Genomic DNA, 26903 nt, shown 5'->3' with positions numbered 1-26903 from the left:
ACACCACAAAGAGGGAAATTGAATGGCTCCTTTATTTCATTGTCATTCTACATCTATCTCTGTCTCCTTGTATCAATCTTCTAGCTTTGTTAGTAATTATTTTCTGAGAATGTCCCCCAAGATTTAAAGAACCACAAATTAATCCTTCCCAATTCCTTTATCTAACTTAAGAAAAAAAAGACCTAAATGACTTCTGACTTCCTCTTGGAATGGTGTGCCTTACGAAACTATACGCAGGATAAAATGTTTTAAGATGTAGTTTCTCCAATATAGCATAAAGCTGTTAGATTTGGATAAACTGAGCCAAAATTTGTCCCAAACCAGAAGCTGTCAGGATACTCAAGGAGGTCATGAAAGATTTGATTGACAAACCACAGTAGAGGTTTTATATCCAGGTTCACAGCCTACTTTTGCATCAAATATATTTCTTCCCAAGATGAAGTTCTTGGGAATTTCTTTTCTGGAAAGGTCATGTATGTTATTTTTTTGTGTTTTTCCTTTGCATTACTTTCTTTCATCATAATGGTTAAGAAGAAGCTGACTAGAACTCAGTTTATCCAAAATAAGATTAAAAAAAATGGCATCAGAGTTGTTTCACTGGTTCATGGTTTAGTGACCTTGTTGGATTCAGTACTGGTCATTGTACACCTGCCCAGAAAGTGGACCCATTATATTGAAGATTGGTCTTTCTTTAGAAAATACTTAGGGAATAGAGAGACCAGCAATTGTTAACCTTTAGTTGACTTTCTTAGGAGAGAACAGTGTGCCATTCAGAGGGAGATAGAATACCTGAAGGATGACTGAATGGAAGTCTTTAGATACTCCTAGATGTAGATCACTCCTGATCATCTGTTCTGGACCACTATTTAGGCTTCATTGCTAGTCATTTCTTCAATGTCATCAATATTGAGCAGTTATTTTTCCAGTTTGTTTCATCCCATGCATGGATTTACCTTCCCTTCATTCCCTGAACTACAGCTAGCGCTGGGCTTCTGTTTAATAACTGAATATTTGAGGAAGATACATACAAGGGAATAACAATGCAGAAAAGGAAAAAAGAAAACCCTAATTACACATCAGATCTCACTCTTCCTAATCTCCACCATAAGTTTTCATGAAAATTCCTTATCATCCAACTCTTTCCTTTGCCCCTGGTCTCCTGTTATGTTAACAAGGTTCATTGTGCCTCTGATAAGAGTTATATCTTAAATTTGTTATCACCCAGAGTCCCACAGAAGTGTGATATCTGTCCAGGGATTGTTTCCCCACCCTGACTCCCTGAACTTAGGTCTGGTCTTTGAAAGTGATCTCGTGCAAGACAAAGCTGAAGTAGTTGCTGTCATCCAGCCCACCAACAGTACTGTTTTGAGGTGCTAGTAACAAAGTATGATGCCTACTTTTTTTTGTAAAACATCTTGCGGCTTGGGAGCATTATGGCTGTAATGGAAACAACCCGAATGGTGACCATACATCTCTATTTGCTCATAACTAGTCTAGTTAATATCAGATGCCCTGGTGTAATTAGTAATAGTTCTCCCTTTCATTGTCAAAAGTGTCCTAGTTTGGATAATCTAACGTGGTCATCCTAAACAGTAGGGACTATTAGAGGCAGCAAGAGCATCAGATTCCAGGCAAGTGATAGGAATAGCAGATCATAATATTGTGATGGCAATGTCCTGAAGGGGACAGAGTGGACCCATAATACTCAGCACATGGGAGATACTCCCAGGGAGTCTTCAAATTAAGTAGGTGGGTCTTTCATTGAGTTTGGAGATACTCCCTTTAAAAACATGCTACAAATTGGATTTTAAATTGTCACTGAAAAATTGTGTAATGCCCACCCATAATAATAACTTTAGATGGATTTGTGGACTTTCTTTCAGGCAATAATTCCCTAGAATTGTTATTATTTCTCATAGTTTCTTGTCAGGATGAATAAAACTATATCATCTGTTTATTAAAAAATTGTTTGTCCTTTTCTTCCTTATTATGGAGGGACTGGCAACCAACTCATCTGAAATGATATGTGATCATTAAATAACAAGTTAAAAAATGAGGGTCCAAAACAAAGCAACTCGGTGTTTTCCCACTGGAACATGTTGGCTTTTTCATCAGAAGATCACTCTTATTGGCTCTGTCTCTTCTGAGATGAGGAGTAGGTAATGGGAAATCTATTTTGAGCTTTAACCTTGGCCTATTACTCATCTTTAACATTAAATATTAAAATATAATGGAGTAATATCTACAGGCAAATAGGAATAATTTCAAATACTTCACTATTCAACATCTTTGCTAGGGAGTCAACAATTCTCTTAAGGTAAAATTGCCCAATGGTCACACATCAGCACATAGATTTTCTTTTGTTCTATCCATTTGTGTATCTCACCACTTAAAGTCATTTTTTTATAAGACATCCTTGATATTCTTCTTGCTCACGGCCTTTTACGGCCATGATAGACTTGCCTATTATTTTAAAAGCTAAATAACTTGGAATCTTCATAAATGAGATGCCATTTGTGATTCCATAAATTTTGCGGTAGCTTGAAAATGTCAAAGATGTGTTTGCCATGACTCTGAAAAGACTGACATTAAAACCACACTTGCCACTCTCCATTAGATTGGAGAAATGAGTTTCTGGCATCTATATAAACCTGGAACAAAATGACTTATTTAATATGATGTTGAGTTATCACATCCATTTAATATCTTGAATTCTTAAGGGTAACGAGTTTCTCTATTTTCTATGAATGGGCTATTAACTGCCTTCTTTAGGTTATCATGAGGCTCTCTACTATGTCCCACATAGAGAATGGACACTGAGGATAGATCAACTAAGGCTATAAGTAAAGTAATAGTTTTCTTCCTGAATTCTTCCATGAGTCATAAAGAGCATTACTCTGGACAGATGTAGATTTGTGTCTACAGCCTGCCTGATAACTTGTGGAAAATATTGGTCTGAAATATAAAATTTGTCAAGCATTTAGTGTATGTTAAATCTGGTAGAATTTGGTAGAATTTAATAAAATAATAGATCCATACGTATTGAGGAGTATAGGTGTGCTCATTTTTGAATGTTTGGATCTAACTAGAAGAGGCGTCAGCCTATCATTAGTAACACTGATTCAGTTAGTGTAGATCAGAGCAGTTTCTCATCTTCTCTGGAAATAAATCCTCAGGTACATTTTTGTCATCTTAGGTTTTTATTTATTTTATTTTTATTTTTTGTGAGGAAGATCAGCCCTGAGCTAACATCCATGCCAACCCTCCTCTTTTTGCCGAGAAAGACTGGCCCTGAGCTAACATCCATGCCCATCATCTTCCTCTACCTTATGTGGGACGCTGCCATAGCATGGCTTGACAAGCGGTGTGTTGGTGCGCACCCGGGATCTGAACCTGGGCCGCCAGCAGTGGAGCGCGCGCACTTAACCACTACGCCACGGGGCTGGCCCCCATCTTAGGTTTTTAAACAAGCTCTATGATATGTGAGTGCCCATTAACTGGACCCCAGGCAGAAAGTAGCTGGGGATATATAATCCTCAGGACAATTGACCTTGGGTCTTTGCTATAATATATGAAGCTTTCTACCAAGGTCTTCGGCCTCCATCCCCTTAACACAAGTAATTGTGTCACCAACTCACTTGCCTGAGTAACTCAAAGGAAGTTTCAAAAGCACCTAACTATTTCTCAAAGTTTTTTTTTTTTTAGTTATGTTAAGAGATGGATTAACCAAGTGCCCTGAACCAGTCCAAACCCCACTGCAAGAGTGACACATGTGAGAAATGAGAAGCGACCACAGATCACCTTCGATTCATGTTAATGTTAAGATCTCTGCCTCAAGAGGAGTTTAAGCTTTGTTAGCATAACATGCAATGTATACCAAAGACTGTTTGCCTGTTTTCAAACTATGCCTGTGCAAACTTATACCCACCTCTACATGTGATGACAAAAGTTCTCTTTTGACTATTCACTCCCCATCTGAAATAAAAGGCACCTGCTTTGCCTTGCGTAGGGAGCCACAGATTTGGAAGTGATTCCCTGTGGTCTCCTTTGAGACTTTTGATTTCAACTCACCAAGAAGTGAACCCATTTTGGTTCAATAACAATTCAATCTCAGAATTTCTCACTTTGTATATCTATTGGACGGATCATATCTACCCAGATACTCTATTATAATGATGTTTTTCACAATTTACTTTGAAGTTTGTGATTTACTTTACATTTACTAGACACCAGATAGTGACTTTTACTTTTCTTTTCTCTGTTCTGTCTCACTAAAATAATTATAAATATGTTTTATAGGATTCCTGGGAGCGCATTTATACCTGGTACTAAGAAAATGGACTTTACATTTGCTGTAATATTTTGGAGCTAGAAGCATTTTATGTTTTCTCCAATCTACTTGTTTTTGTTACAAGGGTAATCTTGATTTTTAAGGAATCTAAAACCTAGTTTTGAATAGTCCATAGGCATTTTCAGGCAACAATAAATTTTTCAAATAAAATTCTCTCACTTTACCGTATTTTTTTCTCAGATCCTGATACTCCACTGTAATAGTAAATATTGATGATCTCTACAACAATTATGCCCAGGGGTAAAAATTTCTTCCTAATATAGAATGTCTATTGTAACAGAATAGGGTAGCACAAGGGGGCAAACACTAATACAGTCTAAAGTAGTAGTTGTTTGCAGAGCAATAAGCTGGAAGCAATCTTCCTTTCACAATAGCTCATGTATTAGATCCCAAAAAGACATTTGATTCAATTCAAATAAATTTTATGGTATCTAATGTTTTCTTAGCACTCCTCCAGGCACATACGATATATCAGTAAATATAACAGACAAATATTCTTGCCCTCATAGGGCTTACACTCTAGTCAAGGAGATGGATAAAAGATGTAAAAAAAAAATGTTAACAATATTGAACATCTGAGTGGAGTATCTAATGGTCCCACTAAGAAAACTAGAAAAGCTGGATACTATAATTTTTAAAAAATGAATTAGATTGCTTCTGAGGAAGTCGGGATATGAGGATCTAAGATTCTGGAGAGAAGGAAAGCTCATTTAAGTGATCCAAACATTCTATGCTCACCTTTCTCTCTCTTGGAGCATTTGCTGATTCTTCATTGTTGCCTGTTGGTAAGGTAGAAACTGGGCAGAGGGATGCTGCTATGATGCAGAAAAGGGAGAAGAGATTTTGACAATCTCACGGGTCTGGGAAGAAAAACTTGAATTTTGGACCTGCTGAGACATCCCATTCTGAAATGAAGGGAGGCCAAGGTCCTGAATACAAGAGAGGTACAGATAAGTGATCCCAGGAGTTGTCATTGGTTCTTCACATGGGGCATTTGCTGATTTTTAGCATGCTCAGAGTAAGAGGAAATTAAGCACAAAGGGGTTAAACACATTAGGTGAGGTTTCAGCAGTTCCACAGTGGTTTTGAGATAAAAGTCAAAGTCAGAGATGCATGAAAGAGAAATCTCCCTTACACAAACTCCATCATCTCAATTTGGACCCTAGAAGGATAAATCCAAAAAGGAGATGAACCAGATTTTGGCTAACTCTTACAAAATGTGAAATCCAACTCTAAATTATCTCAATCTCTCTTTGATATAAGGCAATCTCCTCTACTCTAGGTTTCTATCAGAGAGTAAGGTAAATCCTCCTAGTATAAATAAAATGTCATCCACAGATTCTGCATTTTTTCATATATAATAGATGACATTTAATAAAAAATTACTAGGCATACTAAGATACTGGATCAAAAGACAAAAACAGACAATTGAAGAAGACTCTCAGATGGTCCAAATACAGGAGTTACCAGACACAGATTTTCAAGTAACTCATATTAATACGTCCCTCAACATATATAAAAAGATGAAAAGTTCACTGGAGAAAGGGAAATTATACAAAGAAATCAAGTAGAAAATATAGACTGGAATTAGGAACTAAATAGATAAATTTAAGCACAGATTAGACAAGGTTGAAGAAAGGCTTAGTAAACTGGAATATAGATCAGTAGAAAATATCCAGACTGATACCTGCAGAAGAAAAGGGAAGGAAAATACAGAAAGGACCATAAGAGCTACATGGGACATGCTAGAAAAGTGTAACATATGTATAACCTGAACACTCAGAGGGAGAGGAGAAAGAGGAAATGAGGTAGAAGAGCAAATGGCTAATACTGAATGATTTTCTCAAACTTAAGCCACAAATTCAAGGAAATCTACAATGTCAACAAGGGTAAGTTAAAAGAAAGCCAAATTTAATAAACTCATTGTAATATTTCAGGAACTAACAATAAAGACAAATATGAAAAACAGCCAAAGGAGAAAACAAAGACGTTTCAACAAAGAAGCAGGAACAAAACTTAGGAGTAACTTCTTAACAGAAACAATGGATACTAGAATATAAAGAACAATATTTTTTAAGAGTTGAAAGAAAATAATTAACCAATAATCATATACTCTATGAAAATATCCTTCAAAAGTGAAAAGAAAATGAGAACATTTCCAGACCGTTTCTTCCAAATCCCCCTACACACACACACACACACACACACACACACACACACACACACTCACATATCATTCATCTCTAGTGGACTTGCCTTGAAAGGAATCCTAAAGGGATAACTTTTCAGATGGAAAGAAAATGAGCTCAGATGGAAACAAATATTAAAGAATAAAAAGCATGAGGAGGGATGAATACATAAGTGTATCTAAATGAATATCAAGTATAACAATCAACAATCATAATGTTTTCAGCTTCTAAGTTAACGTAGAACTAAAATTTATAATCTCAATAACACAAAAACTAGGAGTGGTTAAGAGGAGTTAAAGGTTTAAATTTAGCATTTTCTAGGAAGTGATAAAAGTATCCTCTGTATAACCTTACAGTCAGGAATATAGATTTTTATCTCTAAGGTTAGCATCACCCCCTACATAGTAAAAAGAAAAAAAAATAAATGAAGGAGAAATGACAAATGGCTGCCAAGAAAGCAAGAAAGGAGAGAAAAAGTACTACATAGAACATTTGGGATTAATAGAAAACAAAAAGTAAACTGTTAGATAAAAACTCACAAGTATCTGTATTTATAACAAGTGAAGTAAAAAATGACCAGAATGCATGCTGTCATCAATTATATTCACTTATATTGTACTAGAATTCATAATCAGTACTATAAGTAATGACAAAATACATAAACGAGAGAATAAAAGTCTGTCATTATTTACAAATGACAGTATCTGTACATAGAAAATCCAAATGGTCTACAAGCTATTGGAATTAATAAGTGAATTTAGCAAGATTGCTGAATACAAATTTTGCATAGAAAAACCATTACATACCAATAATTAAAAAGTAGGAAATGGAATTTAAAGCACAATTTATAATAGCATCAAAAACATAAAAATATATGAATAAATCTAACATAGTACATGCAAGACATTTCTTCAAGAAAAACCAACACATTATTGACAGAAATTAAAGAAACTCTAAATAAATGGAAGACTGTATCTTCCTAATAGATTAGAAGATTCAATAATATAAAGATATCAATTCTCTTTGAATTGACATGTAAGTTCAAGGCGATCCCAATCAAAATTCTAGCAAGTATATTGTGAAAATTGATAAGCAGATGCTAAAATATATGAATGCCAACACCAGCCAAACTATCCATAAAGAAGAAAAAATTTACAGCACCAGAAATCAAGACTTATTATAGAAGTATAGTTAATAAGTCAGTGTACAATTGGTACAAGATAGAAAAATAGGATGGTGGAATAGGACAAGAGGCCCCAAACAGATCCACACATATATGGTCAATTAGTTTATGTCAAAAGTGACACTGCAGTGCAGTGGGGAAGGGATCTTTTCAATAAATCATATTGAGTCAAATAGTATCCACATAGTGAAAAATAAATCTTGACCCTTGCCTCATACTATACACAAAAACTAATTCCAGATGGATTGTATTAATTCCATATCTCAATATGAAAGATAAAAATGTAAGGCTTCTAGAAAGTAAGATAGGAAGCTTGGACTACTCAGGCTATTCTCCTATAGATAAAAATGGGATAGACAAATGAATAAAATTGTGATTCTTTTAGGAGAATAAAGGCCTAAGTGAGTCAGCGTTGGACAGGTAATGAAAGCATCTATTGCTACCTCAGTCTTACATTGCTACAATGAAGCAGCCTAATAAACAACCATAAAATCTCAGTGGCATACCAAAATAAACATTACTAAAGTCTACAAGACACAGCTTATCTGGGCTGGAGCCAGGTGATCTCACCTGGATTATATTTGCATCTCAAATCAGCTGTGAGTTGGCTTATTGATTGCTTTTGGGCTCACTCATTTGTTGGGGATTGACTGACTGCTGGCTCACCTAGAATGGCCTCAGCTGTGACTCTGGGACACCTCAGTTCTGCTTAATGTGCATTTCATCCTCTAGTTGGCTAACTTGGACATGTTCTCATGACAATAGCAGAGATGGAAGAGAGAGGGCTAACCTAATTGTGTAAGTGCTTTACAAGTCTCTGCTTGCATTATATTTGCTAATGCCCAGTGACCAAATCAAGTCACATGCTTAGAGCTAAAATTAGAGTAGGTGGGCCTAAGAAGGAGTGAAGAATTGAGGTCATTAGTGCAGTTAATATACAACGACTGTATAAGATCACTTGGCTTGTCAATAGTTGAACTGAGGTTCAACCTGCAACTCTTTTACCTTACATCCAGTGCTCATTCTAATGCATTATTTCTTCAAGGATTATTATAATCTTTATAAAAACAAATATTGTGCTAGGATCTTAGTCTATTCAAGGGGCATTAGATAGTAAATTTTCTGATTGATCAATGCTGTTCTTCACTTTGTGGCCATTTAAAAGCTCAATAAATGTGTTTTGTCTTCTATTACTCAGATAATGGAGATAATTCGAGAGATTTCTGAAAATAAATAAGTCAGTTTACAAGCTCAGAGGCCACAGTTCTGTTAATTGCAGTGTTTGCTGTGTAATTCAAGGGCAATGTACAGAGGGAACGGAATAGGCAGATCATCTCCTCCAGGCCTGCTTGCAGAAATGCTGCTCAAGGACCAGCTTTTACTGGGTGAAATGACTTGAAATGATTTAAAACTTTTTTTAAACCTATTTTTTTTTTTTGTCCTGAATTAGTTAATGTAACTTGGAGAATTACACCCTTGAGAACTGGTGAGTTTCTTAACTTCTTTATGTTTCAGAATCACAACATTATATTGTGGAGAGAGTTGGAAGGTCCCTAATAGCGACAAGAGACTTTAGTAGTCTGAGTTCCAGGGACAACACTTTGGAAGTTTTTTGGAGCAGATCATAGCTGGGAATTTGGCAGAAGAAATCTTCAAGTCATGATTTTTCTTAAGAAATTATTTTTAAAATTTTACTTAATAAGAGCTATGTATGTCGAGACTTTGTGAATCAGGCAAGATTTGGGTTGATCTTTTGCAAACCAAGACCATCCATATCCTTTTTCATTGCAATCTTCTGAATGAAATACCTCTGCACAACCAACTTTAATATAGTTTTCATAGAATATTATCATAATTACAAAATTCAGAATCTTTCACTATTTTGAGCACTGCACCAGATTTATAAGAAAGACTGTGCTGAAGATCAACTTTAACTCTAAATTACCTGCTTACCAACTTTAGCTCTAAGTTACATTAAACAAGAAGGAAGATGCTCATCACATGTGCTGAGGTAAATGAGAGCAGACATTATTTATCTCTTTCTGTATTCTCAGATTTATGAAATTTATTGATAGATCTCAGGTAGATTATGAAACCAGAGTAGAGATATTTCCATCAAAAAGAAGTACTAGTTGGTAGGAAAAATATTGTGTTGAAGAAATGAGTCCTGAATGTGAGATACAACTTTTGGCTATAAGTTTCACATTTTCTCATATACCTCAGTCAAGTCATAAACCCCTCCAAGCATCTCTCAACTTTAAAATGAGAAGGTTGGATCAGAAGTTCTCTGAGTTTATAGTAGCTCTCATATTCTATAAAAGAAGAGCTGGAATGTGTTGGAAAACATTTAATTATCTTAGCGATAATTACTTACTTAGAGAAAGTATCTACATAAAATGACTTGGGATAGTTGAGATTCTGACAAAGAAGTAAGACAAGGGTATGGGAATGATGGGGACTCAGTCTGCTGGAGAAAAGGAGAAAGACTCCATTGTTTTTGTTTCGGAAAGGGAGGACAGGAGCATGGTAAAGAGAGAAGAGAAAGGAGAGGTCAAGAGAGGAGCCAGAGCTAGAGCAAGAATACTGGGTTCTGGCTGGGAAAGACCAGTAGAGAAACCCTCAGTGGAAGTGGTCATGTGTGCTGACCAAAATGGACTTCGAGGACCAGAAATGTCTAACTTTCACCTTTCTGGAAATAATCAGTGAAGTGTTTCACATTCATCTGATTGGGAGTTGAAATTTTAACAGATTATGAAGAAGGTGTGAAGTTTGTTATTTGAGTCAATGTGGGCGACTGGAGCAGCATACAGGCAATTATGGTTCTGGAAATCAGGGAGACCATGAAATCATGAATGCTTTGTGATTCTCTGAAATATTAGAGAGGCCATGGAATTGGGGTGGTTGAGGGACAATTGAAAACAAGTGAATCTAGATCCCTGAGATCTGCACAAGATAGGAATTATTGTCCTCCTTGTATAGACTAGACAACCAAGTTTCAAAGAGGCCAAGTGATTTGCCTAATTTTGCATACCGGTAAGTAGCATGGTTGGATTTAGAGTCCAGGTCTCACACTCTGAGGACAGTGCTGTAATTCCCTACAGAGGAGGATTGTTTGGGAATCATTTCTACATCTTCTCAGAGTACAAGTGGTCATTGTCTTTTCCCCCACTCACTCTACGTCAAATATTTAAAGCTAATAACTCATCATCTTTGTTTCATAATTCAGCTAAATCTTTAATGTCACAGATAAGATTTCATATGTAAATGACAAGTTGAGAGGTTTTCAGGCTTTTATGTCGGCACAGAGAACTACAGGGAAAATGTACTTATTTTTAACATGTATCAAAAATTTACCATGTTCAAGGCAGCAATGTGTTATTAAAAATCTTAAATGTGAGTTATTACTTTGCTAGTATTGTGGGGAACAAGCTCTTGAGAAGCACACAGTTCAGTGGTGGGAGCAATAGGCAGGTACACATTTGGCTATAGTTCTGTGTGATATACTTGAGTAACATAAGTATGTACAAAGATAAAGCTGCACTTAAGACCATGTCATACAGTCCTGATGATTGAATAAAACAGGCAAGAGAGACAAGATTGGAACTGGGAAGGAAGGGCACTCCAGGTAGATAAACTGTAGATTAAAGACATAAAAATGTAAATAATATTTCATATAAAAATATAAAATAAGTTCTTATTCAAACACAGCTCTCACTGATACCAGCTAGATTTGCCACTGTGCCTACCTTGATGCCTCAGTAGCATTTATTCAAGGAACCAAAACCCACTTATGATGGCACCATTGTTGCTAGTTGTTCAATTCTTGTGGGAAGCAGACTAAGACTAACAAACTCTGTTTCCTGAACTCACTGCATTTTAAATGATAATGAAACAAAGATAGAAGGATTGTAGCATGAGGAACCACAAGATGGTTGTTGTTTCAGACCAGAGTGTTGGGAGATGAGGTTGGAGAAGTAGACAATGATGAGAATGTGAGGCTTGTGTATCTGACTGATTTCATTTTAACTCAATCTTGTAGGACAGTGATTTTTAAACACGTTATCTGTATGTGATCAGTTGTGAGATATGTTGCAAGTAATTTGATTTGCATTATAAAATATTTAGCTTTGAAAATGATTTTCTTTTCAAGAAAATATGGGTTCAAGGTAATCACATATTCAAAAATGCCTTTTTGAAGACAGAAATCAGGTAGTGTTGCAGTGTTTGGACTCTTATCTATCTTCTATTTATATTCCTTAGTGTGCAGCGTATCCATCTGTTATCTTACAAAACTTCAGCTTTACAAAGTGCAACGAAATCCTTTCTAATTGCAACTTTTACAAAACATTTTCCTTTGCCCAGAAAACCTCCCCAGTCCTTAACTTGATTAGATCCAATGCATTTTTTTATTGAGCCAAGTCTTAAAATGTCTTGCTGAGCAGTGCCCCAACAAAGAGTTAGGATTCTTACTCTGTGGTTGCCTAGTACCCTGGGGCATACTTATATCACATTATTATAATTATTTATTTACTTGACTGGATCTTGTACTTTATTGTGTGTTGTCTGAGAGGTGTTATTATGTAATTCAGCTCTAGATCTTCAGTGACTATAAGTGTACTCAATAAATGTTGGATGTCTGAATGAGTAATTAATATGGTATTGCCAGGATAATGATCCTTTTAATGTATCCCTAGCAAAAACCTCTTGAGAGTTGGTAGAGCTTAAAATTTTATATCTGCAATGTATACTTTTATTCACTCCAACAGATGAACAAGAAGGAATAAAATGATAAAGACAAACGTGGCAGTCATTTCAAATTCTATTTTTCTGGGATTTACTCACTACCCCAAAGTTGAAATCACTGTATTTGTGCTGTGCTTGCTGATGTACCTGCTCACCTTGCTGGGTAATATGATTCTGATCTCCATCACCATCCTGGATTCCCGTCTACACACAGTTGTACTTCTCTCTTGCATGATCTCCACAGAGTGTGTGCTCCTGTCCGTGATGGCATATGACTGGTATGTGGCCATCTGCAACCCCGTGAGATACTCCATCATCATGAACAAGAGAGTTTGTGTGCAGATTGCAGCTGGCATCTGGGTGACAGGCTGCCTCACTGCCCTGGTGTCACAGCACCATCTGTGCTGCATCGGTCTGTCTGTGGAAATAGCATAATCAATCATTTCACCTGTGAAATTCTGGCTGTATTGAAACTAGTTTGTGTAGACACTTCCAAGGTGCAGTTAATCATGCTGGTTATCAGCAGACTTCTTCCTCCTATGCCGATGCTCCTTGTTTGTATCTCTTATGCATTTGTCTTCTCTAACATCCTGAGAATCAGCTCAGTGGATGGTTGAGGCAAAGCGTTTTCAATGTGTGCCACTCACCTGACTGTGGTGGTTTTGTTCTACGGGACAGCTGTCTCCATGTACCTGAAGCCCTTGGCTGTAGATTCACAGGAAATAGATAAATTTATGGCTTGGGTATATGCTGGATTAACCCCCATGTTCAGTCCTATCATCTATAGTCTACAAAACAAAGAGGTGAAAGCAGCCGTGAAAAAATTGCTGATTAGGAACTCTCTTTGTGCTCTTTTAATCCATAGTAGCAAATAATATCAATAAACATTTATCTAAGGGATGTTTAGTGGTGAGTATATGCTAGAACTTTGGGATAATGGGGGAAGACACTCATTTTAAATGAGATGTGTGATTTCCTAAGTCTCTTCCTTGACTGACTACTGAAAAATCGAAGATAATATAGATATATCTTACATAGGCATATCTGAAATCATATATAAATAGGTCTCATGATGAAAATTTTAATGTTCGTTTTGGGTTATAGAGTGTCAATATTACTTTAAACATTATTACTGTGCTGTTGAGTATTTAAAGTTGTATGCATGTAATATACAAATGTAATAACTTGAGTAGTTTTTTAGTTAATTCATGATTAATCTCTGTTTGGCTGAATTGTGTCCCTAGACACATTGTGTCAGAATGTGTCTGTATTTGGAGATATGGCCTTAGAGGAGGTGATTAAGTTAAAATGAAGCTGTTAGTGTGGGCCCTCATACAATCTGAATTCTTTCATTATAAGAAGAGGAAGTTTCTACACACATACACCAGGGATGCTCACACAGAGGAGAAAGGACATAGCAGGAAGGTGGCTATCTGCAAGTCAAGGAGAAAATCTTGGACTACGAGCCTCCGGAGCTGTGAGCAAATAAATTTCTGTTGTTTAAACTACCCAATCTGTGGTATTTTGTTATAATAGCTTAAGAAAACTAATACAATCTCTTTTTCAGCCTGGTAAATTTAATGGAAATAATCACATATTTTATAAATGTGTGGCTGTGTTTTCCATGTGTGGAACTGTTTGTGCATGCAGATAGATGCATGTGATGTGAATGTCTTTGCTCAAATGTACAAAGTCTGCACAAATATATCCTGAATAGGAGTGGGGTGAAGGAGTGCCAGTCAGGCAAAAAATATCAGTAAGTGCAGCAGTATGTTGCTGGTCTTAGGATGCTGACCCTATTTTGTAAATTCAAGGAAGCTACAGGGGGTTCAGTGAAACTGTTAGTACCCTTTTTTATTGTGCTTTTCCCTGATGCCTGGTTCATAAAGCCAAGGGTATGAATGAACCCATTGCACTTAGAAAGAAAAGACATGATATCTGTATTAAGAATTTATAATACCCCAAGCACACTAAATTGGTATAAAATACTGATATATATGAATATATCTTATTATGTAAACCACAATGTACAAGGAATTAAAAATGTAATCTCAGCATCCTTCACAGTATTTGTGTATCCCCTCTGGACCAGATGACTAAATGTGAGGTCAGTCTTATGCTCTTTATCATGGAGTTGTCACCAGAGTCAATAGAATTCTTGTGATGGCTTGGAATCAGGTGAGCATTGCCCATTGTTGTAGAAGAAAGATACAGATGATGTTCTGGGATTAACTTTAGGGTATGTGAGAAAATCATACCACAGATTTATCTAGTCTGTTCAAAGGATGACAACCTCATCAAGACAGTAGTTAGACTGGGGTTAATGGACTGACCATTCATTATTCAATGATAATCCTTGAAGGCAATGATCTATGGCCATTGGAAGAATAATAAAAAAGTGAGAGAATGGAGGTGATAGAAAGAAGAAGGAGAGTGTACACAAGTAACAGCTAATGCAGTGATTAGACTTAAGGAAATTATTACTTCCAACTAGTCATATTCACTCATTCTACCCTCATTCAGTGACTTCACCTTCATGCCTGCACAAGGGCAGGGTGAAACTGATCTATGGATGAGGATGTAAAAAGTATCCAAGACTCACAAGCCTCTATTTCTATATGGAGCCTTCCTAAGCAAAGTTTGTATTCCTTTAAAAATTTCTGTCTTTTTTTATTATCTCCAAGTGGGTACTTTTCTGCAATTGACCTCAACAAATTTCTAAAAGCTTATGATGGTGCCTTCGCTTTGTGAAGACCTTTTAAGGCTTTTGATAGGATCATAGGCATTAGTATTGTGGTTTGCTCTGCCTGATTTGAGTCAACTTCAGTAGCACACACACTAGATCACCATGGATCTCTCATTCTTTTATGGCCTATGACTAGTCTTTTTTATATATTATGATTGGTTTCCTATACACATAATTGGTTATTTTAATAAATTTATTAACAGGATGGGGTTAGCATTACTTATTACTTTCTAAATACAGTGAAAATGAGATATTAGAAGTCAAGATTTTTCCTATATTCCATATTGGAAATAATCAATGCCTTTTAAAGTCAACATATAGAATGCCTCTGTATTGAAGAAGCGATAGGAGCATATCATGACAAATAAAAAGTTTTGTGAACAAAATAAGGAGCAATGTTCAGATGGTAAAGGATATTAATTCAAAAAATATTTTGTCCTTTCTATGAAACCTTCTTTAGCACAATAAAATGAAATATATAAGATCCTGATTCTCAATAAAAATCACAAAGCATATTATTCTACCTAATGTTCTATATACTCTTGTTGAAGAAAGAAAAATTTGAGGAAAAAAATTGTGGAAAAATTTACAATGTCGATACTTGTCAACTTATTTATTGCTGCAACAGGAGTGGTGATGTGGTATTGCGGAAAATCATCAGCTTCACAACCAAAGAACTCAGTTCATTGAATTACCTACTCTTCCACTTCTTAGGCGTGTGACCTTGAAAACCTGAACTTGGCCTCTCTGTGCTTTGCTTACTTCAATAGAAGATGGACACAGAAATTTCTACATCATGAGGTTGTTGTGACAATCCAATGAGAAAATAAATTCAAAACCAGCAACCAATTGCTACTAATTTTTGTTATCAAAAGCAAAGGAAGGGAGAGATCCTTTCATGACTATTGATTAGCATTCATTTCAAAGATGAAGGTGAAACGGTTTGAGGGTGTCAGCTTGTCAAGAATCTTGTATTACTGAGCATTATTCTGTAGAAAATGGAAAATCAGTGAAGATATGCTCACAGTCTTGTGATGTGATCAGGTTAAGCTCATAGGTTAGAAAGACTGGTCTTGTGACAGTATGGAGGATTGATTGAGAATGGGAGAGATGACTTAGATGTCCATTGCAACAATGTCCGTAGAGGCAATGAAGACTTAAACAGAAAGCGTTGGGATGAAGAAGATAGGATGAATATGAGAATTAGAGTGTTGTAGGATTGGATTTTAGGATCTCTCAGATATTGACAGTCAAGAAAGATGATTCCTTTGGTCCAAGTAAAGAACTTACAATGCAACCATTGATTGGATGAGAGGAGAAGTTTAAGGATGATGACTTCACAAAGGTACGGGTGTAAGTTGGTTGACTGGTTGACTATGTATTGATAGTCAGACTTCCAGGTGAAGAGAGACTAGTGAAGTTCAGGAGAGAAATCAGGACTAGAGCTATACATTGGGAAGTCCTTTGCACAGAGATGAAAATAGAGCCTTAGGTGTGGATGATGTTGTCTAGGGAGAAGTTTAGGACAAATATCTATAAAATGGTTAGGTATGTTTTCCTATAATTGGCCTGATCTGTGATATATATGGAAAGAATACACTCATGATCTGGAGTAAAGAATTCCGGTTTGGTTTTCTATACAAGCTGAGTGATCTTAGGCAATTTCTTAAACATCCTAGTCTAATTTCCTCTTCTATGAAACAGGAATGATTTATTTAATATATTTATAATAATTATTTAAATGTATTTATAAAAATTATTTAAAAGTTCTTGTTTGCTAATACCAAAAGACAACCTGTCAATCAGCTAGGATGATGGGCTTACCACTTGGATACAATCAGTTTTTGATCATTTGTTCCCGGCTAGACTCTAGCTTCAATTAGTTTGAATTTAACGGTTATTTCAAAGATAGTGAGCAACATCTATTAGCGTATTACAAGGCGAGGCATGTCACCCTGACAGTACTTAGGGACATAAGCATAAGGTACCCCAAGTTCTCTCTCTCTCTCTCTCTCTGTGTCTCTTTCTGTCTCTCTCTCTCTTCCAGCTTTACTCCATAGCCACCCACAATAGAATATACTAAAAAAAAAAAAATAGATTAGAATAGATTTCTGCTTCCGACCAAGATGGAGTAACAGGGACTGGATTTGCCTTTCTTCATGAACCAATAAAAAAAAATTAAATGTCGCATTGTACAACTTAAATAGATAGAAGTTTTATTTGTTAATAATACTTTATTGAAGAGTGAAAAAAAAGAATGCAGATTTAAAATACGTACACAGAAATGACACTGATAGGATGACTAGACAAGGTGTTAAAAGTTATTCTAACTATATTCCATATAGTAAGAAGTTAGAGAATAATGCAAGCATGTCATTTGAATTACAGAAGATTACCTGTAAATATATGGAAGATATTTAAAAAAGACAAAATCTAAGATCTAGAAATGAAGAATACATCTAATATTAACATACTCACTATACATTGGATGGAATTAAAATAATTGGATATTGCAGAAGAAAAGATTGGTGAACTTGGAATCAGAGCGATAGTAACTCTTCAAAATAAAACATAGAGAGAAAAAAAGACTGAAAAGAAGTGAACAGAACTTTAGTTGCTGTCAGACAACTTTAAGTGATCTGATATATATGTAACTGGAGTCCAAAAAGGAGAAAGTAGTGGCAGAATAATATTTAAAGATATAATGGATGGAAATTTTCTAAATTTGGTGAAAACAATAAACATAAGAAGAGAGACACAAGAAGACACAATAAGCTCAATAACCAATAGAAACAGGAAGAAAATCACATTAAGGCGCTTCATAATCAAGTTGCTTAAAACAAGAAAAAAAAAAAGGTATGCTATATTCCTGAGAGAGACCTTTGTTCCTCTCTAAGAATGATAGCAGTTCTCCCTGGACAGTGCAAGCCAGAGACAATGGAGTTGCGTCACTAAAGTACTGAAAGAAAAAACTGGCAATCTAGAATTCTATACCGAATGTACATGTCTTTCAAAATCAAGATTTACCCCTGCACCATTCCTAAAATAAGCCCTGGTTCCTTTTTAGTGGAAAACTGCATTGATAAATCAAGATCGGGTACCAGATGTGCAATTACTATTAGCACATCACTGCTCCCTGGGCATATCTGGGGACTAAATGTATGATTTTATAGGTATGTATGTATGGACGTGTATATACACACACATTTACAAACATTGCATCCATACTACTTTATGTACATATACCTGTGTCTAGCCATCATCTCTCTATTATCTTCCTTTATCTATGTGTATATCAATCTATATATTTATCTATATTGCAAACTATGAGTCCGCACTATCTCCAATTCTAATCCAACACCCAGGGTTTATTCTAGTTTCCTCCTTTTCCATATTTGTAACTCCTTCTCTGACAGTGAGAAACCTGGCTCTCATTATATCTAAGATGTTTACCTGTTACTTGTTTTTTCCCCTTTATGTAACGGATCTCTCATTTTCTTTGCTTCACATTACCCTCTATCACCCCATTGTCTCCACACTAACATCCTTTCTAAGTTACTTGAGACCTGACACTTCAGTCAAGGCCGTCCCACTTCAAGGATGCCTGCTTCAGCCTGACCTGGTGCTGACACGCTTGACCATTTCCCCCCCCTCAGATGTTCCCTTCTCACTCCATTCAGGTCTTTCTTCAGGGACTCAATCTACACCCCTCTCAGGCTTAGACATTCATGATCTGAATCACTCCCCTGTGGACATCTTCCTCACCTACTCAGGCTCTGATGACTTACGTCCGGCTACCTGCCCCACTCCTTTCCCTGGCAGCCTGATACTTTCCTTAACCTGCTGTGTTCTACTATGTTCTGCTGGGTGCCTTCCTTTGCGTGTGATCCTCAACCAGGTGCTGGCATCCACACCCCTCTCTTGTGTGTATGCCCGTTTCATCCTGCTTGGGCTCTGACAACCTGAGCTGAGCCATTCCCTTCCACATTAACATTTCACTCACTTTGTTCAGGCTCCAAAACATCATGCTGGCCAGAACAAGCAAGGATGCCCTCCTGAACACTATTGGGTTACTAAAACCTTTGTTGGGTGGCCCTTGAGCATAGGTGCTCTCCTCATCCAGCTCAGGCTATGACAAGGTATCAGGCTGCTCAGCTATATATCATACAAATATATGTGATATGAGATTATACAAAAAATAAAACTATATATAATTACTAACAATGTCAAGGGAATTTTTTAAAGAAAATATTTAAAATGAGACTATTGCTTCTGAAAGAGTGAAATTGTCAGTGTTCTTTAAGAAGGATTTATAGAATTGATATATTTTTCTCAGCTATTACTTATTAGAGAATAATATACACTAATATGATTTCTGTCTTATCCAGCTCAAATGACCTCTTCAGTATATTTCATTCAATCTTTTTCCTGCCCTTATTTTCCCATACATTTAAAATTAGGTGATATTTTATGAAAAGCTTTTGAATTTGTTGTTCAGTCTATAAAATAATACAAAATTCAAGTTCTTTTATCTTTCTGTATTATATAAAGTACTTGGAACATACTTTACTATCCTTTAAAAATTTTAATTAGTTAACTAATCCAACAGTTACTACTGTTTTTAATTAATTTGACATTGTACATCATACAGAGAACAGTGAGTTCTGCCATTGGGGAGATTTCAGAAGCTAACAAATGAGTATAGTATAAAAGGAAAACTGCTATAATGAAGATAAAGTTCAAGGCAGTGGAGAGGAGGGAACAACTAATTCTGGGTAAATTTTAAGAGGCTTTGCAAAAGATAAAACACTTGAATTGTCTTTAGCGAGGTTGCTAGGATGTCACCATAGAAGGAGAAATGTGATGATGGGGATGAAGTGGCATATGCTATTGTCCTTAGGTGTTAAAGAACATGATGTAATTGGGTAACTACATAGTGAATGGAGCGCAGCATGTGCAAAGGGCGTGGGGGAAGCTTGAAGAGGGGAAGAAGAGGAGAAATATGTACCTGAAAAGTTAGGTTAGGACCAGATCAAGTCCTGGGTGAAAAAGAAACAAAAAATCAGTATAAACAAACAAACAAACAGAAAAAGACCAACTCAAGTAGTTCTCTCAGAAAAGGGATTAAAAGTACTTGTTTTATATGTTAAGTAGTCACATGCACTGGATTTTGTTGGAAAAGCTTTATTTCAATTTTTTTCTTGTTTCTAAAAGTTTACTCTCACTTTTTAGACCAGCTGTCCCTACATTTTTATAGCCGTCATTTTCAAAAAGTTATAAAGTTAGATTATAATCTTGAAATTTCTTTCCAGCTCTTAAATTCTGTGATTCTACATATTACTTTTATTTCTTTCCTTCTCTTTATATTAAAAATATTTGCCTCCAATATATGAGCTTATTTTGTGCATGATCTCCAAGATAAATTTCCTCATCCTTTCCTCCAGAACCAGTGTCTACCCATCAGTTTTCTCATAGCTCCGTGTACCTCTGTATTCCTCAGGCTATAGATAATAGGGTTGAGCATGGGTGTGACTACTCCATAGAAAAGGGCGAACCGTTTGTCAAAAGCAGAGTCTTTGGACTTTGGCTTCATATACATGAAGAGGATTGTCCCATAAAACATAATCACCACAGTTATATGGGCTGAGCAGGTAGAAAAGGCCTTTTTTCTTCCTTCTGCTGAATTGATTCTTAATACACTAGAAAGGATGAAAATGTAGGAGATACAAATCAACAGTAATGGACAAAACAAAAATATTACATTGCCCAACATTATAGTAATCTCATTTAAGGAAATATCTGTGCAAGCCAGCTTGATCAAAGCCAATATTTCACAAACAAAATGATTAATGACATTTTTTCCACAGAAGGGCAACCGTACTGCAAGAATAGTTTCTGTCAATGAGTCAAGAAAGCCCAATCCCCAGGAGAGAGCTGCCATCTGAACACAAAGTGCCTTGCTCATGATGATGGGGTATCTCAGAGGCTTGCAGATGGCCACGTAACGGTCATATGCCATCACTGCTAGGAGCACACACTCTGTGGAGCCCATTGTGAAGGAGACAGACATCTGAACAACACATCTAGTGAGGGAGATGGTTTTTTTCTTGGATAGGAAGTGTATCATTGTTGAGGGAATAAAGGAGGATGTGTAACAAATGTCTAGGAAGGAAAGATTGCCAAGGAAGAAGTACATGGGTGTGTGGAGGTGGGGATCCAGGAGAGTTAGGATGATCAAGGTGCTGTTCCCCAGGAGGATCACCAGGTATGCCACCAAGAACATCACAAAAAGGAGTTTCTCAGCTCTTGGGTACTCAGAAAGTCCCTGCAGAATGAACTCAATCTCAGTCCAATTGGTCCTTTCCATTTACTTTTTTATACCTGGAGTAATTCAGAAGAGAAAACTGCACGTGAATTTAAGGAATCTGTACAGTATTATCACATGAGAAAGAGATCCCTGGCGTAGGAGGGGCAACAAGTATGTCAGTACTAGCAGGAATGGTGGTCACAGCTGTGAGTTTAGCTTTTCAAATTCTTCCTGTAGCTCATGAGGCAGGGGCTTGAAGACAGGTAATAATTACATTGGTAGCTTATTAGAAATACAGGCTTCTGTATTCCATTTCCTGAGATTGTGATGCACAAGTTCCGAGGTAGGGAAGAACTATTTGCAGTTTTAATAAGCATCTTTTATTTCCAATTCAGTTGATCCACAGACCCCACTTTGAATATCATTATTTTGGAGAGAGCCTGCTTAATCTGTTTTTAAAAATCTATTTGATTTTGTATTATGCCAATCATTAACAATATCATTGGTTTAGGATTTTATAATTTACAAATATGTTCACACACATTACTCATTGCATAATGTCTAGAATTCTCTGAGGAAAATGAATTTCATAGGTGTAAAATATATATATAATCACATTTAGTGAATGAGTTACTGTTCAAATGTGCATTTTCTGACTTTAAATCCCTTTTGTTAAACTGCACTCTATAGCTGTCCAAAAATTATGCATGTTGTCTTAGGAATGGGAATCATGCATCTTTTTTAAAATTTGCACTCCAGGTGATTCTAATGTTCTCTGAGGAAGAGAACCACCTATCTTGTGGAGTGCTTGCAAAGTTTAGTATATGGATGTATCACATGAGGAATCTTTGTAAATGATCTGAATCAGTGGGTCTGAAGTGGGTTATAAGATCTGCATTTATGACCATGCACCCAGATGCTGCTGATGCTATTTGTCTATAGAACACACATGAGTAGCAAGTCCTTTTAGACTATCACTATCCAATACCCTTGGAGAGTGCCTTTGCTGCTTCAATTGTGTGTAGGATTGTGATTGCACCAGAGTACAAAACTGAACACTCTGGTGAGACTTGGAGGTGAGATTTCTGTCTAAATGTATTACAATCAGTTTTTTTCTTTAGAGTGTAGATATACAAGCAACCACATTGCATACTGAAGAGCCTGCCCTTTATTTCTATCCATAGAAAAGTCATTCCTTTTCTAATTGTTGAATTTGTGATTAAGGTCAATATTTTACCAAAAGGAAATTTGAGGTCAATTCAGGCATCTGAGTTCTGCAGCAAAGAGAATGGAGGAAATGACTTTATTTTGAAAAAAAGTAAAGAGTAAATATTAGTAGATAATCTTCTTCCTTAGAGTAAACAAATCAAAGAATACAATTTTGAAAACACATCTCCATCTTCAAAGTATTCTGTCTAGCTTTAAAAATATTCCTAGAGGAAAAAAGAATTGACCCGATGGATGATATTCTACTTAGTGTTCTCAAACATGGTTGTCTTGGTGGAGTGAAGTCAACATCATGGTGGAGGGAGCTGTTCCCTTAGCCTCTCCCCCAAAGATACAATCAAATGGACATTCATTAGCCAACAGAGGACACCCACACAGCAAGTAGGATATCTGAGAGATCCACGCAGCCATATGTCTGAAGGTGGGGGTGCTGGATCACCAAGAAGCAATAGAAGGAGGTGAGCAGATCTCCTCCTCCTCCCCAGTCGCAGCGATCTGAGGCATGGGTCCTCATGCTGTGACGAGTGCGTGACTCTGGAAAGAAATGGGGCAGCAGGCAGGCCTCTGTGGGAACACTTTCACTTTTGGAATTGCATCCCAGCTGGAGGGAGTGCTCCACACTAGGGTGGCTTGGCTCCTGCTTGGGTGCTCCCACCAAGACCAGTAGCCCAGGGGGGCCGCCAGTGAGTGTAGAGCAGGCTCACGCATGTGAAAGAAAGTGTCCCTCCTCTCCCCTACCACCTGGAGCACCAGCTTAGCCAGTCAATCAGGGTAGTTGATCTGCGCCAGAGCGCTGGTGCTTGCATGTCAGACCCACCAAGCCGCAGCGGCCAGCAAATGCAGATGAGCCCTACCAGCACAACTTCCAGCAGATGGGCACAACTCCCAGAGGATGAGGCAGGTTCAGAAAACATAGCTCTTGTGCCCTACCTCCAGTGGTGGCAGATGGAATGCTACCAGATACTATGACTATGAGCCAGCAAATGTCCACTTTATCAAACACTATGAAGAAATACATTAACACTCCAGATCAGAAGGAAAATGACAAGACAGAAACCAATTCTGAAGACATAGAAATTTATAATCTAAGTCATAGAGAATTCAAAATAGTTATCATAAAGAAACTGAACAAGTTATAAGAAAACTCAGAAAGACAGTTCAATGAACTCAGGAATAAAATTAATGAGCAGAAGGAGTTCTTCACAAAAGAGATTGAAACTCTCAAAAAAGAAACCAAACAGAAATGCTGGAGATGAAAAACATAATGAATGAGATAAAAAGCCATATAGAATCCTTAAAGAACAGAGCTGACATTGTGGAGGACATAATGAGTAATTTAGAGGACAGAAATATAGAAATGTTTCAGGTGGTGGAGGAGAGAGAACAAAGGTTAAAAAAAACTGAAGAAATTCTCCAAGAAATATCTGACTCAATTAAGAAATGTAACATAAGGATTATGTTACATTTATATAATCTATGTTACAGATATAGCTTCTCCAAAGGGATAGAAGTGAGACAAAGGAACAGACAGCTTGCTCAAATAAATAATAGCTGAGAACTTCCCAAACCTGGGGGAGGAACTGGAATTATAAGTACATGAAGCCAATAGAACTCCAAATTACATCAATGCAAAAAGACCTTCTTCAAGGCATATATTAGTAAAACTGGCAAAAGTCAAGGACAAAGAAAAATATTAAGGGCTGCAAGGCAGAAGAGAATAATCTACAAGGAAATCTCTATTGGGCTTCCAGCAGATTTGTCAGTGGAAACCTTACAGGCCAGGAGAACGTGGAATGATATATTCAAAATACTAGAAGACAAAAACTTTCAACCAAGAATACTCTAGCCAGTGAAATTACCCTTCAGATAGGACGGAAAAATAAAAATTTTTGCAGGTAAACAAAAGCTGAGAGAGTTCATCGCCACAAGACACTCCCCACAAGAGATGATCAAGACCCTCATACTTGAAACAGAAAGGAAAAGTTTTACAAAGCCTTGAGCAAAGAGATACATAGACAGACAAAATCAGAAAATTGCAGCTCTTTATCAGAACAGGTTAGCAAATACTTAATTATAACATTAAAGATAAAGGGAAGGAAAGCATGAAAAATTACTATAAACACTTCCTTTTAATCACAAACTCACAACACAAAGGGGAATAATTTGTGACAACAATGACATAGACAGGGAAGAGGAAAGAGATGGAACCTGATTAGGCTAATTGTGATAAGAAGCTATCAGAAAATGGACTATCTCATCTATGAGATCTTTTATACACACCTCATGGTATAACAACTAAACAAAAAATCAGAACAGAGATACAAATGATAAATAAAGAGAAAACTGAGAACACCACCAGAGAAAATAATGAAACTGAAATGGCAGTCAGAAACACATGTGAAAAGAAACAAGGGAGATATAGAACAACTGGAAAACAAGAGCTAAAAAGGCCATATTAAGCCCTCATATATCAACAATCACTCTAAATGTAAATGGATTCAATTCTTCAATCAAAAGACACAGAGTGTCTGGACTCAAGACTCAATAATATGCTGCCTCCAGGAAACACATCTGAGCTCTAAAGAGAAACACAGGCTCAGAGTGAAAGGATAGAAGTAGATACTGCATGCAAATGGCAAACAAGGGAAAGCAGGTGTTGCCATACTTATACCAGACAAAGCAGACTTCAACATAGAAAAGGCAATGAAAGACAAAGAGGGGCAGTATATAATGATAAGAGAGACAATCCACCAAGAGTACATAACACTTATGAATATATATGCACCTAACACAGGAGAAACGAAATACATAAAGCAACTATTAAGAGACTGAAAGGGAGAAATTAACAGGAACACAATAATAGAAGGGACCTCACCACCCTACTTACGTCAATGGAAAGATCATCAAGGCAGAAAATCAACAAGGAAATAGTGGAATTAAAAGAAAAACTAGACCAGATGGACTTAATAGATATATATAGAACATTCCATCCAAAACCAGAAGAATACACATTCTTCTCAAGTGCTCATGGAACATTATCAAAGATAGACCACATGTCAGGAACCAAGGCAAGCCTCAACAAATTCAAGAAGATTGAAATCATATCAAGCATCTTTTCTGACCATAATGCTATGAAACTAGAAATCAACTACCAGAAAAAAGCTGGGAAAGTCACGAACATGTGGAGACTAAGCAATATGCTACTGATCAACAATTGGCTCAATGGAGAAATCAAAGGAGAAATAACAAAATATCTGTAGACAAATGAAAATGAAAATACACCATACCAACTCTTATGGGATGCAGCAAAAGCAGTACTAGAGGGAAATTCATAGCAATACAGGTACGTCTCAACAAACAAGAACAGTCTCAAATAAGTAATATTAAACTACACCTAACTGTAGAAGAAGAAGAACAAAAAAAGCCCCAAGTCAGCAGAAGGAGGGAAATACTAAAAATTAAAGCAGAAATAAATGAAATAGAAACCAAAAAAAAAAAAAAGTAGAAAGTATCAATGAAACTAAGAGCTAGTTCTTTGAGAAGATAAACCAAATTGACAAAGTATTATCCATATTTACTAAGAAAAAAAGAGACAAGGCTGAAATAAATAAAATTAGAAATGAAAGAGGAGAAATAACAACAGATACCACAGAAATACAAAGGATAATAAAAGAATACTATAAAAAACTATGCCAACAAATTCCATAACCTAGAAGAAATAGATAAATTCTTAGACTGATATGACCTCCCAAAACTGAATCTAGAAGAAATAGAGAATCTGAATATACCAATCATAAGTAAAGAGATTGAAACAGTAATCAAAAACCTCCCAAAAATCAAGTCCAGGACTAGATGGCTTCTTTGGAGAATTCTACCTAACATTCAAAGAAGATTTAATACCTATCCTTCTCAAACTATTCCAAAAAATTGAAGACGACAGAATGCTTCCTAACTCATTCTATGAAGCCAACATCACCCTTATCACAAAACCAGACAGGTATAGCACAAAGAATGAAAATTATAGGACAATGTTGCAGATGAAAAATTGATGCAAAAATCCTCAACAAAATAGTGGGAAACTGAATACAGCTATACATTAGAAGGATCATACACTGTAGTCAAGTAGGATATATACCAGGGATGCAGGGATGGTTCAA

At 36.5% G+C, this 26903-nt stretch overlaps 1 protein-coding gene and 1 pseudogene across 1 annotated transcript; one reads left to right on the top strand and one right to left on the bottom strand.

The window, feature by feature from the left end:
• Positions 1-12508: 12508 nt before the first annotated feature.
• LOC131393790 (olfactory receptor 13F1-like) lies at positions 12509-13341 on the top strand (annotated as a pseudogene).
• A 7299-nt stretch (positions 13342-20640) lies between these two features.
• On the bottom strand, positions 20641-21579 carry LOC131393675 (olfactory receptor 13C9-like). Its single transcript, XM_058524725.1, has one exon. It carries the CDS (start codon positions 21577-21579, stop codon positions 20641-20643), a length of 939 nt encoding a protein of 312 aa, XP_058380708.1.
• Positions 21580-26903: the final 5324 nt, after the last annotated feature.

Source organism: Diceros bicornis, chromosome 28, assembly GCF_020826845.1.
Source record: "Diceros bicornis minor isolate mBicDic1 chromosome 28, mDicBic1.mat.cur, whole genome shotgun sequence".
NCBI lineage: Eukaryota > Metazoa > Chordata > Mammalia > Perissodactyla > Rhinocerotidae > Diceros > Diceros bicornis.
Note: the sequence above shows the minus strand (reverse complement) of the source record. Positions and strands in the feature narration are given on the sequence as shown.

Excerpts from the sequence above, each read along its gene's own strand:
- LOC131393675 (XM_058524725.1), bottom strand. The coding sequence starts at position 21,579 with ATGGAAAGGACCAATTGGACTGAGATTGAGTTCATTCTGCAGGGACTT.